At 43.3% G+C, this 13,512-nt stretch overlaps 1 protein-coding gene across 1 annotated transcript; it reads left to right on the top strand.

The window, feature by feature from the left end:
- Positions 1 to 5,224: 5,224 nt before the first annotated feature.
- Positions 5,225 to 13,248, top strand: LOC114681072 (acylcarnitine hydrolase-like). The gene is made up of 12 exons (XM_028854346.2): positions 5,225 to 5,370; positions 5,972 to 6,182; positions 7,298 to 7,439; positions 8,091 to 8,224; positions 8,305 to 8,563; positions 9,866 to 9,964; positions 10,205 to 10,345; positions 10,456 to 10,536; positions 10,757 to 10,901; positions 11,261 to 11,398; positions 11,779 to 11,851; positions 12,293 to 13,248. The coding sequence occupies exons 1-12, from the start codon at positions 5,298 to 5,300 to the stop codon at positions 12,477 to 12,479; spliced, it is 1,683 nt and encodes a 560-aa protein (XP_028710179.1). The 5' UTR covers positions 5,225 to 5,297; the 3' UTR covers positions 12,480 to 13,248.
- Positions 13,249 to 13,512: the final 264 nt, after the last annotated feature.

The following is a 13,512-nucleotide window of genomic DNA, read 5'->3' as shown; positions in this document are numbered from 1 at the left end:
ATCTCTGACCAACTTTTCCTCTTTGTTCACCACTTTACACAGGCAAAGTCCCCTTGTTCCAATCACTGCACTGAATACCAGCCATAAGGCACCATGACCTCTGCATGAAAGTAGAAACTCCTGTGTTCTCTGTCCTGGACACCAGGGCACAGATGAGGGAATGCTAAGCAGAGGCTCAGCAGCTGAGTTCATGGATACCATCCCCCATCTCAAGAATCCCTCCCTGCCCTCCTGCACTGCTTTCTGTTGCTGTAGTTTGCACCTGTATATGGTTTAGGAACACTGTAGCTCTTCCTGTCATGTCCTATAAGAGGAACCACTGGACAAGAGCTGCCATCCAGCATAATGTCCTTGAGATTCCCTCCTCTCATTGCAGAGTCTCAGCTCCATTTACACCTTAGTAGCTGCAGCCCGAGTCACTTCCATGTTAAGACTCTTCTTTGGTGGGGAGAAGTCATGTTTCTTGACTCACTAAGTAGTCCAGGCTGGAGTCACACTCATCCTCTCCCTCCATAAGCAGATGGCTACCTAATACAACTATACTGAAGATTAGCAAAGTCCTAGTTCAGGTGAGGATGGGAAGCACTTGCAAACAAGTTTAGAGAGGATAAGAAATTATGCCATTGTTTTGGAAGACAGGTTAGCACAGTCTTTCTAAGTTAAACAATCACAGGATTGTCAAAAACTGAGTTCATTGCTTTCACTTTCATTCAGAAGTATCTGAAGCATGTGGGCACACAAAGTTATGCTTGAAGTTAGCCATAAGGGTTTCATTAAAACGTTTAGTGTGCACATCTTTCATCTCAGCATTCAGAGCTGAGCTCAGAGTGTTAGAGTCCTAGGCCATCATGACTACATTTCAAGACATTGTCTAAATGTAAAGAAGTACAGAAACCAATCCACTTGGCCTTTGAGCTAAACTTGATCTATATTCGTGAGAAGCAAGATTGTTAATGCTCATAGGACTCTAGATTCTGGGCCTACTAGTAGATGTGGATATGAATGTTTTTTAAATACCTAATTGGATGCCGTGAGTGAGTTTAGGCATTTTATAACATGAGAGAGAGAGAGAGAGAGAGGGAGGGAGGGAGGGAGGGAGAGAGAGAGAGAGAGAGAGAGAGAGAGAGAGAGAGAGAATGAATTGGATGGTAATTTAGGAGGAATTGGTCTAGAAAGTGGAGTAAACATGATTTAAATATGTTAATCTGAATATGAAATTATCAAAGATAAAAAATATACTTCCTGGATAAGTAGTTGAGAGATGAAGCCCTTGTCTCACAAGTATAAGAGCCTGGATTCAATATCCTGTCTTCACTTCAGATGTTTGGGAAAATTGATACATCAGAGGTGGTTGGATTTCAAAATGTCATGTACATCTGTTAATAAGCCTTAAGTATTCTCATCTATATAAGTAACTTGTAAAATATTTGATTTGCCACAGCCCTGGTATCTTATAAATTATGTGACCATAACAAAAATCATCATAAGCTGCAAGTCAGGTCTATGGCAGACACATGTGGCCTGGCTACTTGGAAGACTAAGGCAGGTGGAATATATGAGTTCAAGAGTTAAAGGTCAGCCTGTAACATACAAACACACTGCACACAATTGCATATATGCATAGATTGATACAAGTAACATGCATACATTGAGTTTGTATATATTATAACCTATGTGGCTTATAACCAATAGGAATTTGTTCACAATTTTGAAGACGATGAATTCCAAAATTAAGATATCATCAAATATGCTATAAATTGAGGGCTAGCTTTCTCATCCAAAGATTGTTCTTTTTCGTTACACTGAGCTCATGGAACAAAGAATGATGCCCATTATAGGAGCTTCCTACTGGCCAGACTCTTAATATCCTCATTGTAGAGTTCATGTTTGAGCTGACCTGATAATAGATGCCACAGAGGTCAGATACAGAATGGAAAAGGCATGCTGGTAATTCAGGTAGGCTATATCAGCAGGAGTAGATTTGCTGAGTGCCAACACAAGTGTGTTTAACTTTTGAAGAAAATTCCAACCTGTCTTTCAACATGACTACACCATTTTGCATTTCCTCTGTGCATGCATGTGTGTGAGCATGCCAGTGGCTCCCTGTCTTTGCCACCACTGAGTATGTGCATATGAGTAGTATCTCCATGAAGAGAGTTCTGTAGACTTTAATTCACCTCCCTCTTCCTGCCTACAAATGAAAGGTTCCAGACCACTCCCTCCACCATACACACAGAATTTAGAGTCTTCTTCATTCTACATGTTCACTATAGTCTCCACCATCATCAATGAAGGACCTCTGAATGATGGTGCACTGGGTGAGAGAACACAAAGGTCTGTTACCCTATGTCATGCTACACAGCAGCAAAGGATTAAGAGGGCCCACCAGACTTTCTTGGTAACATAAAGAAGCTACTTCCACGTCTTTAAGTGTGGAGGAATCAGGTGGAGTGTTCCTTTCAGTTCCCACGGCTCAGATGTTCACCAGAAAGGGAGTTGAAAACAAAGAGAACATCTGCATAGATAGAGCCTGAGCACACAGAGACTATGAATGGGAGATACTAAATCTATAGCATTTTGGATGGGATGATTTTTTATATTCCACATTACAAACACCAGGGAGCAGAAGAAAGACAAGACTATCTTTTAGCCTTGGATCAGTAGATGGTCATAGAAGATTCCTTCCTTTGAGTCTAGGAGGACAGTTGCCAGATACTTTTACTGGGAACTTGAGCTCCTGCTGCACCCATGTATCTGTGAGGTCTCCATTTCTGCTGACATACAGGACATGTCAACAAATGGTCTTTAGAATTTCAGTAGCTGTGTCATTTTTAAAAAAATGTCTGATGTTAAATGATTTCTATGCAACCAAATTTGCCTACTTACCAGCATAGATGGGCAAATTTTGCATAAAACTATGAGCTATGCAATCATTTTCACATAAGTATGAGTCTCCTACTTTGACCTGAAGAAGTTCCCTTGAGCTCTTCTCTGTCAGTCATTGCCTGGTCTCTGCTCCAGGGCAACCACTTTCTGATGGTTCTGTTTGGTAACTGCATATAATTTAGAAACATCAGAGTCCTAGCTATCCTATCTCAGAAAAGGATTCCTATGTGACTGGTCCTGTTACTGAGTAAGAGGTCCTGAAGATTCAAGTGTGCTCTATTTGGCTAACAGTGTCATTCCATATATGTACACAACATATTTTACCCAATTCCTAGTTGATGCACACCTGAGTGACCTCATTTTGAACACTTTTATTGAAGCTCTTATGAACTTTAGAAGTATGAGTTTTTGTGATTGGTGTTTTCAATTCCTTGAACTAAAGACCTGGGAGTAGAACTACTAAATCACATGATAGATGTGTTTAACTTTTAAAAGAGCTGTATAACTGATGTCTTTAATGACCATATCTTTTTAAATCTCCTCCAGTGATATATGATAGTACCAGTAACTCCATGTCTTTGCCAACACTGGCTTTATGGGTCGTAAATCTAATTATATTAAACAGGAATATAGTAGTATCTCATGAAGGAATTTTCATATACTTGAGTCTTTACATTCTACTTTCATTATCTCTATCTATCTATCTATCTATCTATTTATCTCATCTTATCTCATCTCTTTTTCTACCTATCTTGCTCTCCCTACTCACTCCCTGCCTCCCTCCACAGAACAGAACCTTAGTATCTTCTTCATTCACACTTTCACTGTGGCCACTTCCATCATCAATATGGGGCATCTGAGCAATAGTGCACTGAGTAGCAGAGCACATAGGGATTTCCTTAGCTGAGCTACAAACATGTCTGGGATTAAGAAGCACAGGGATGCCCAGGATCCATTGAGAATCTAGTTTCTTCATCATAAGATTCGAGGAACTGGCAACTTCTCAGCTCTCATGATCCAGCTCTTCCTTTGGTTGAAAACTTGGAGTAGAGAGAACACCTGCTAAGAAAGGCTAGGACCACAGAAAGGACAATAGTGCATTGGTGGGGTGACACTGAATCAAAGGAACCCCCGTTGATTGGAGGAGACAGGAAAAGCTGAGCTGTGCTGTGCCAGGGAAACATCAGAGAGACACCAAAAAAAAAAAAAAAATCCTACAGTGCCATGTTGTTCGACTATAGGCTATTATTTAGATAATAATGAAAATATTTTGGAACCAAGGTAAATTCTCAGGTGGCAGTAAAGGTGATTGACACTGGTCCCCACACCATTCCCCTAGGAAATCAGTCTGGAATGAATATGGACTTCTGATCCCACATCCTTTGATATACCATGTCAGCATTTTATTGTGATTTTGAAACTTCTGTTTATAGACTTTTATCTCAGATTTATCATTGGTTCTAAGACTTCAGATTGACCCCAGTGTTGGAGCCACCAAGTCCCCATTAAATTCTTGTCATATGGTTATGTACGGTATTTATCAAGGGGTGGAAAGGGAATTTTCCTCCAATCCTGATGATGTAAGTTTGACTTTGGGCTCCATATGGTGGAATTAGAATATGGGCTTCCACAATTTGTCCCTTCACTTCCATTGGGAGCATCCACACACATATATGTACATGAGCACAATAAATAAATAAATAAATAAATAAATAATAAATAAATAAACAAACAAACACACAAACAATTAAAATATTTGTTAAATGGGTAAATGACTATGAGGTTGGTCTTGGTAGGAACTGACCACTAGAGGAGACACAACATGCGGGTGGAGTGAATAGAAGCTTTGGACTTTAAAAGAACCAGAATAGTTGTGTGTTTTGGTCAAACAACTGTGGCTTAACAGGAAGGTGTCCAAGTAGACCCAGATTAATTGTAAGAACTAGGAAGTCTGGAAGCAGGCTCAGTAAACTGAGGCCTCAAAGCACAGAGGAGTCTTGAGGATGAAGGTCACAGTCAGAGCTCCTGCATTTTCCTGTCTCTCCTTTGACATCTTGAGTGAGTACTTACTCACCGAAGCCCTCTGGCATCTCATGTTCCAACTCTTTTTCAAGGAATGAGGACTGGGTTCCTAGTATCCCAGAAGAGCCTCAGAATCCATGGTGCCTTTCCAGGAGGCCAAAGAGAGAACAGAAATAGCAGAGGTGACTTGCCCTGCCTCCTGGCCATTGTCTGCTGTCATTCTGACTAACCAGTTTTCCTACAATGAGGACTTTGCTCCACCACACTAAGTTCCCACCTACATCCTTTGGACTTAAACCTGCCTAGACAAGGCCCACAGATTGTGCTTCCTGTTTGTGTAACCGTGGACGTCCTATGTAGAAGCACAGACTCAGATCTGAGAGCTGATCATGCCACTGAATCAGCTTCATAGCTGGCTGAATGCTGTCGTCTTTGGTCTGCTTCTCCTCCTCCATGTGCAGGGTAAGGCTCACTAAGCTGGCAATGGGGAATGACTAGAGTCAGAGAGGCCAAATTCTGCAGCGTCAGAGGCTGGGCTTGTGGAAGAAAAGGTGGGGGATGGGTAGGTGATGGAAATGATAGATAAATGTGTGGGAAACATGTGCCTCCCAATCTTCTAATTAAAGACCACTGATTTTGTGGGTCCACACAGATCATCAGAAATGTCTAAGATCACTCCAGACTGAGGAGAAAGTTCAGTATAAGGAGCACTGGAGAGTGCTAGTCAATTCTAAGGAAAGTGATCAGATGTTTTTTTCTCCTTAGTGTCTGGATAGTTAGTACTGACATTTGGATAAAATGACAAAAATCATAAATTCATGTGGCCAAATGGCTTAGAGTGTGTGAGCTCTTTGGCCAGAGAAATGCTCTGACAACCTTCAAAAGGGGAGGAGGAAAGGTTCCAGGCCATGAGGGGTAGAGAAGCTCATGCTCACACCCCAGAGCTGAAATAGGAGGTCCTGGGTGCCCTTCCAGTGTTCCCTGGTAACAATGAGGTGGGAACTCTCACAGTCTGTGGCAGCTGATTGCACAAAACTAACCCTGATGGCATCTCTCCACTCAGGTCAAGACTCATCAGAGGCCAGCCCCATCAGAAACACACACACAGGCCAGATTCGAGGCAGCCTTGTCTATGTGAAGGACACCAAAATTGGTGTCCACACCTTCCTGGGAATTCCCTTTGCCAAGCCACCTGTAGGACCACTGCGTTTTGCACCTCCTGAAGCCCCTGTACCATGGAGTGGTGTGAGAGATGGGACCTCACATCCAGCCATGTAAGTTCTGTACCCAAAGAATGTATGGCTCTGGGGTGAAGAGTTGCTCTGAGTTCTGAACCATACTGAAGTCCTTCCTCCAGCTCAGCTCATAGCAGTTTTCTCCTATTGTGGGGGAGTACCCCATGCATTTTTTTCTGATGCATGTAGTAAAACTGAATAGAACAGCCTTGCCAATCTCCTTGGTCAGAGCTTGGCATTGGGAGTTAGATACAGGTACTATAGTCAGGAACAAAGATAAATTTTTTGACAGAATTGAATTGTGCCTGGTGTTCTCTGCCACAATGGGAGGGATCTCTAGGCATGTGTTATGTGACCTACTAAGCAGAAAGTGCCCCCTGAATCTAGTAGAATACACTTCAGATCCTGAGGAGTGCAGCAATATGGATACTTGCTAACCCCACACTCACAGTCACTGTGACAACCTACAAGGCCAAGTGCCACTGACCAAGGAACAAGGATATGTAACTAATTCCCTCTGGAGACAGTGTAGGAAAAAGAAGTTCCATGAGAGTGTATATTCATGGGATGAAGGATTTCTCACCATCCTTTGGGGCAGTACTGATTCCTCTAGTACCTGTGGGTACAACACTCCAATATTGCAATCTTAGTTTGTTGTCTTTGATGTAATAAAATACTGGCAAAAGGAACGTAGAGAAGAAAGGTATTATTATAGGCTCCAGATTACAATTCATCATGTGGGGGAATTCACAGTGAAGAAAAATTACAGGAGCTTGGTAACATCACATCTACAGCCTGAAACAGAGAGTAGAAAATGCTTTCATGCCTGCTAATGCTTAGTTCACTTTTTTGTTCTTATCCAATTCAGTGAATGTGACAACATACAGCCAGTCATTCCATAGAGATACCTGGAAGTCTTTAAATCCCAAACCCAGAAAGAATAACACCCAGGCCCTAGCCAATTGAAGGACTCTCTGGAATTCTGACTCCATTCAGCTTTTATGTACCCTGTGACCTTTACCTTGGTTGGAAGGGACTTTAGAGAGGAATATGTGTTAACATGGCATCACAAGGAGCAGCAACTGAAGGTGACCGAGAAAAAAAGATCCAGACTCACATTTGGATTTGGAATATCTGTCTGCTATTTTCATCAGGTGTCTGCAAAGCCTTGAGATGATGAATGTGGAGGGCATGGAGGATATGAATATGACCATGCCTCCTATCTCTATGTCTGAGGACTGCCTGCATCTCAACATCTACACTCCAGCTCATGCCCATGAGGGTTCTAACCTGCCTGTGAGTGTCAAGTTATGGTCAGCTTGGGGACAGGGTATTTTTTTCATGACGATAACAAAAAGGGGGGAACAAAAGTTCCATTGCAGTATGGACTCTGTTGAAAAGCCTTGCCCTCTTTGGGTAAAAAATAGGCCTTCTCAGCCACACTATGCAGATGAAACCTGGGTAAGGGACACAAAGCACTGGAGCACTGAGTGATCAAAGGCTCTAGTTATTTGAAAAAACCAAGACTCATTCTACAACCTCAGCCCTGCAGAACTGCTTAGGTGCTCAAGGCTCCACATTGAGGTCACCCTTCCTTTAGATTATCTCGTGCCAATGATAGTTGATGATTCTTTCAATTTTTAATCTGGAGAGATATCCATGGAGACACTCCTCGTTGTTTCACTATGAAGAACCTGACTAATGATAACATTACTGTATACATAGAATCATTAATTCAGACTGAGATATATGGTGGGGATGGGGGCTAGAAACTACCTGATGGGGCTACTAGAGGCCCCTACCCATGATCAAAGCCTAAAGTGCTGAGTATTTCTACATATTTGTGTAGCTTCACAGAAGCATAGAAGTTGATTGATACTCTAGTAAACAGTCCTGCAGAGCTTTGGTTAGCTAGGAGCTTCCTGGCATCTCTATTGACTTCTCCAGGTGATGGTGAGGATCCATGGTGGTGCTCTGGTTGGAGGAATGGCTTCCAGTACTGATGGATCCATATTGGCAGCCACTGAGGATGTGGTGTTGGTTCATATCCAATATCGCCTAGGTGTTCTGGGCTTTTTCAGGTGAGCCTATGGCTGAGCTAAATAGACGAAGCTGAGAAGAACCTAGACAGCCCTTTGATCCATGCCCCTCTACTTCACAGCACTGGAGACCAGCACGCCAGAGGCAACTGGGGCTACCTGGACCAAGTGGCTGCCCTACGCTGGGTCCAGCAGAACATCGCCCACTTTGGAGGCAACCCTGACCTTGTCACCATCTTTGGTGAGTCAGCAGGTGGCACAAGTGTGTCTTCACATGTGGTGTCTCCCATGTCCAAAGGACTCTTCCACAGAGCCATCATGGAGAGTGGAGTGGCCCTGCTGCCTGACCTTATCTCTGACACCCATGAGATGGTCTACACTGTAAGTGCCCTTAACCCTCACAGGCCTAAGTAGTTGGAAATTTTTCTGTGTCCTTCCTGGTCCTGCAGCTGCTTGGTCCCAAGTAAACACATAGAGGCTTATATTACTTACAAACTGTATGGCCTATTGGTCAGCTTATATTAGCTAGCACTTTCAACTTAATTCAATGCATTCCTATTAATCTATATGTTGTCATATGGCCATGGTATTACTGGTCTCCTGGCATCTTTTTGCTCCTTAGGCCGTGGGCCAGCATCTCTTCTGACTCCACCCTTATTCCTTTCATCTTCAGTTTTTTGTACCACCTAAACTTATTCTGACTCGCCATTGGCCAAAGAGCTTTATTTATCAACCAGTCAGAGCTACACATATTCACAGTGTACAGAAAGACATCGCCCAGCACCCTAGTCTGTCCCCTCAGCCTTCATGGTCTGGTACTCGGGTCTTCCGTTCAGTGGGGAAAACAATGATCATGGGAAACAATTTTTTTCCAGTAATATTTGAGGAACTCAAGGTTTAGCCTCTACTCACCTCTACTTCATATTGGGTGACAGCAAACTGCTCCTAGCAGCTTCCATTACTAATGAAAATAAATAGAAGTGTGCTTTGGGAGGTGGCTCTGTGGATTTTTTTTTTGGTTTTTTGAGACAGGGTTTCTCTGTGTAGCTTTGCACCTTTTCTGGATCTTGCTCTGTAGGCCAGTCTGGCCTCGAACTCACAAAGATCCGCCTGTCTCTGCATCCCGAGTGCTGGGATTAAAGGTGTGCACCACCACTGCCCAGCTAAGCTCTGTGGATTTTTAAACATGATTGGAGTGCAAGCCTGAGGACCTACGTTCAAATCCCCAGAACCCACAGAAGGCTGGAGATAGTAGCATGTATCTGTAATTCCATTGTTCCTGTGGTCAGGTGGGAGGGAGAAACATGGGAATCCCTGGATGTTCACAGAGCTTTCAGCTAGCATAGAAGCAGTAATACAAGAAGACTACCTGTCTCAAATAAGGTGTATCTGTGAAGAAAGGAGACTTTGTCCTCTAACATTCACATACAAACATTGGCACACTTAGTCCTTCTCTCATACATGAAACACAGAAAGATGAGTGGAGTAAATAGAACAAACCTAAGCAAAAAAAAATCCAAATATGCAGGTTGAAAGAATACTGCTTGCTTTGAGGAATACAACAAAATTAATAATTTATATTTATACCAAATCACACACAACACGCACTATAGTATGGTAGTTAGGCCAATTGCATCAAGTTGGACTTGAGAGAACTCTTCTCCCAACTTGTTCCCTTTACAGATGGTGGCCAACCTGTCTGGATGTGAGTCCAAGGACTCAGAGACCCTAGTACACTGTCTGAGAGGCAAAAGTGAAGCAGAGATTCTGGTCATTAATGAGGTAGGTAGAACTGTGTGTCTTGGAAGATTTAGTCAGACTTTGTGTGCTTTAGTTCTGTGTACAGTATGAACACCAAGATAGGCTAACTCAAGTGTAGATACTCTTCCAGAGTGAGCTGAGCACCCTTAGGCTAGTAAGACATGAGAAAATGGTTAAGAGATGAGAAAATGGTGGTGGTAACTCATTGGATCAGCATATGTATTTTATTGACCTTCAGCATTAACTTTTAATGCCCCTCAGGTCTTCAAGATCATCCCTGCTGTGGTAGATGGGGAGTTCCTACCCAGGCATCCCAAGGAGTTGTTGGCATCTGTGGATTTTCACCCGGTCCCCAGCATCATTGGTGTCAACAATGATGAGTATGGTTGGATTGTCCCCATGGTGAGACTCAATTCCAATCTGCTTGGAGACTGGAGACTCATATGTTAAGTACTGGGAACTCAATACATCTCTAATCCAAGTCCATTAGATCCCACATTTCTACCTCCCAGATCTTGGGCTCTGCTCAGACAATAAAGGAAATAACCAGAGAGAACCTGCAGGATGTTTTGAAGAACACAGCAGCACAAATGGTGAGATACCTCTGGTCCAATCCAAATAGAGAGGTCTCTTATATCTCCTTCTCAAACAGCATCCCTATTAATGAAGGTCATTATATGTGTGATTCTGTGTGGGGTGACCTCAGACCATGAATCTTTTTGCCTGTGCCCTATCTCATCACATTCTCCTGATACCAAAGGCTGCTGCCTATGTAACCAACAACATGCCTAACCTCATTCTTCCTTGGAGTAGATGCTGCCTCCTGAGTGTGCTGACCTGCTAATGGAAGAGTACATGGGGGACACTGAGGACCCCCAAGCCCTCCAAATACAGTTTACAGAGATGATGGGGGACTTCATGTTTGTGATCCCTGCACTCCAAGTAGCACATTTTCAGCGTGAGTATCTCTATAACAAGGCTTAAGGGAGCAGCTCAGAGATGTAGGTCACTGATAAGCACTGTTGAGCAGTGTAAAATACAGGTCTCATGTCTAGATAAAGTGAGTGACATATAGGTACAGAAGAAAAAATGAGTTGCTGGTAATCTATTGACTTGATATAACCATTCAGCTTGGAAGATCATGAGCACTGTTTTGCCATGGGCTTTTCCATAGTTACTGCTCCAGCTTGGAACTTCCTCCTCTCTTTAACATTTATGATTCCAGGTAACTTTATATCAAGGTACCTTGTCACCAAATACATATCAGAAAAACTCCAGGTGAGGGGCCACTAAGTCACACGTCATCCCCACCTCCAGGTTCCCACAACCCTGTCTACTTCTATGAGTTCCAACATCAGTTCAGCTTCTTCAAGAGTCTCAGGCCACCCCACGTGAAGGCTGACCATGGTGATGAGATTCCTTTTGTTTTTGGGTCCTTCGTCTTTGGCATGAAACGTGAGTCTTCCTTATTCTCCTTGACTTGACTGAGGTCTCAGATGACACCTCAGGGACTCCTGAGCTCTTAGTCTGTTTGAGGAAAACTAGGTTCTGGGAGATGATAGAATCAAATGTGTACCATATCATAGCCTAAAAAATTAGACCAAGATTAGAATCTGGACCTGTCCCAGTCTAGCCTATGATGGAGATGACAACACAATGGGGCACGAATTCAATTAGAGGCGTGCATGGATGTTGGGTATTGTACAGTGAAGAAGGGAGGTAACAAAGTTGATAGTTACAGTTCTGACAGCACCTGGGATTGTGAGTATAAGGCATGGTTTGGCAGTTGTGTATGGTGTCATGGGCTTCAATATTTATTTTTCTCATGATTCCAGTTGACCTCACTGAGGAAGAGGATCTATTGAACAGGAGGATGATGAAGTACTGGGCCAACTTTGCAAGATATGGGTGAGAACACACCTCTCTCTCAACCTTCCCTAATGGGTTATAGGGATATGTGAGTCCCTGTAGGTCTCCCTTTAGGGTAGTTGTTTTGTTAGCATTCACGGATCTTCCATCATATAATAATTTCTTCTCTACCCATAGCACATTTATATATACACTTTGTAGTTGTAAGTTACTGGTCATCTTTAGTGACCTTGCTCGTGAGTCATAGTGTACAGTTCTTTAAATTTTGCCTCTTAGATATAGACATAAAACAAGTTAAGTAGTCTTACCCCACATGAAGCAGAAACTAGTGGATGACACTTGTATCCCTATATCAGGATACTTATCCCATCAGCCCCATTAAACACCTGCCTAAGTATACCACTGCCATGACCCAAATCAGGGGGTCAGACTTTGGATCAGAATGACCTCACCCTTCCCCACTGGCTGGCATATCTACAGGAACCCCAACAGCGAGGGTCTGCCCTACTGGCCCATGTTTGAGCATGATGAGCAGTACCTGCAGCTGAACATCAAGCCTGCTGTGGGCCGAGCATTGAAGGCCAGAAGGCAGCAGTTCTGGACCAAGACCCTGCCCCAGAAGATCCAGGAGCTAAAGAGATCTCAGAACATGCACAAAGAGCTCTAGTGCCCTGTGTGAGGAATGGTGTGTGGGCTTGGCTGCTGATGGATATTGGGCTGGAATCTCTGGCTGGGCCCCAGTTCTCTCTCTCCAGTCCCTGCCCTCTCAGAGAACCACCAGAGGGGCTCAGTCCCAAATTCTCCACAGTGGCAGCTGCTTTTCTGCCTGGAGCTGCTAGCTGCTCAGAGCCCAGCCTACCATGATGGGCCCAGCTTGTGGAGCACAAGTCATCTCCCTGTCCCACGCCTGCAGAGTATTTGGGTCTCCTCCTCAGAGCAGCCATGTAATTCCTCTTGCCCCCTTCCCTGCCTCGCCTCTGGGTGCTGGAAAGGTCACCCAGGAGTGCTCTGCCTAATACACCTGGTCTTTTACTTTTAATCTGGTTTGATCTGGCTTTTGTGTCAGTAGAGAAACCAATTATCCAGATATAAATACCTTTCAATGGGGTCAGCTTGATGTTCCCAAAACATATTGAGGAATCTGGGTTGATTCTAACATTCACATAACCGTATATGTTGCACTTGTATGTTCTTCAACACTCATGGCAAATCCTCTTCATGTGACTCTTTATCCTACTGGGTCATTTTTTGTAGTACCCCTTCAGTTAATGCTCCCATAACAACATGGATTTTGTGAACCACCCAAAACCCGTTCATCTCCTTCCACACTCCACTGGTACTAAGCCCCTTCCATCCTTCTTCCCTTCATTTTTCTTTTTCACTGTCATCTTCTTTAAGACCAAAGCCCTCTTTAAATAAAGCAAAAGTTTGAAGAACATTGATATGGGTTCTTCAAAAACCCATATCATATGGGTAAGGTGTGTCAAAACCACATGCCCTCTCTCATCAGGGTCACACTTTTGGAGACCATGAATTCAAGGTTAAGATACCAACCTGTTTACTATATTGTGATGACTAGCTCTCTGACTCAAAAATGATAACTTGTGTTTTCACTGAGTAGATGGGATAATTAGTAGTTCTCATGACCCAGTACTCTAATAGGTCTCACTCTTAATAACATCACATTGGAGCCTAAGTTT

Source organism: Peromyscus leucopus, chromosome 5 (assembly GCF_004664715.2).
Source record: "Peromyscus leucopus breed LL Stock chromosome 5, UCI_PerLeu_2.1, whole genome shotgun sequence".
In the NCBI taxonomy this organism is placed as follows: Eukaryota; Metazoa; Chordata; class Mammalia; order Rodentia; family Cricetidae; genus Peromyscus; species Peromyscus leucopus.
Note: the sequence above shows the minus strand (reverse complement) of the source record. Positions and strands in the feature narration are given on the sequence as shown.

What these genes read in the sequence shown, in the direction of transcription:
- LOC114681072 (XM_028854346.2), top strand. Translation starts at nt 5,298, where the DNA reads ATGCCACTGAATCAGCTTCATAGCTGGCTGAATGCTGTCGTCTTTGGT. An exon ending in ATGAGGGTTCTAACCTGCCT is followed by an intron (nt 7,440 to 8,090) that starts GTGAGTGTCAAG and finishes TGACTTCTCCAG; the next exon opens with GTGATGGTGAGGATCCATGG. An exon ending in CCCATGAGATGGTCTACACT is followed by an intron (nt 8,564 to 9,865) that starts GTAAGTGCCCTT and finishes TTCCCTTTACAG; the next exon opens with ATGGTGGCCAACCTGTCTGG.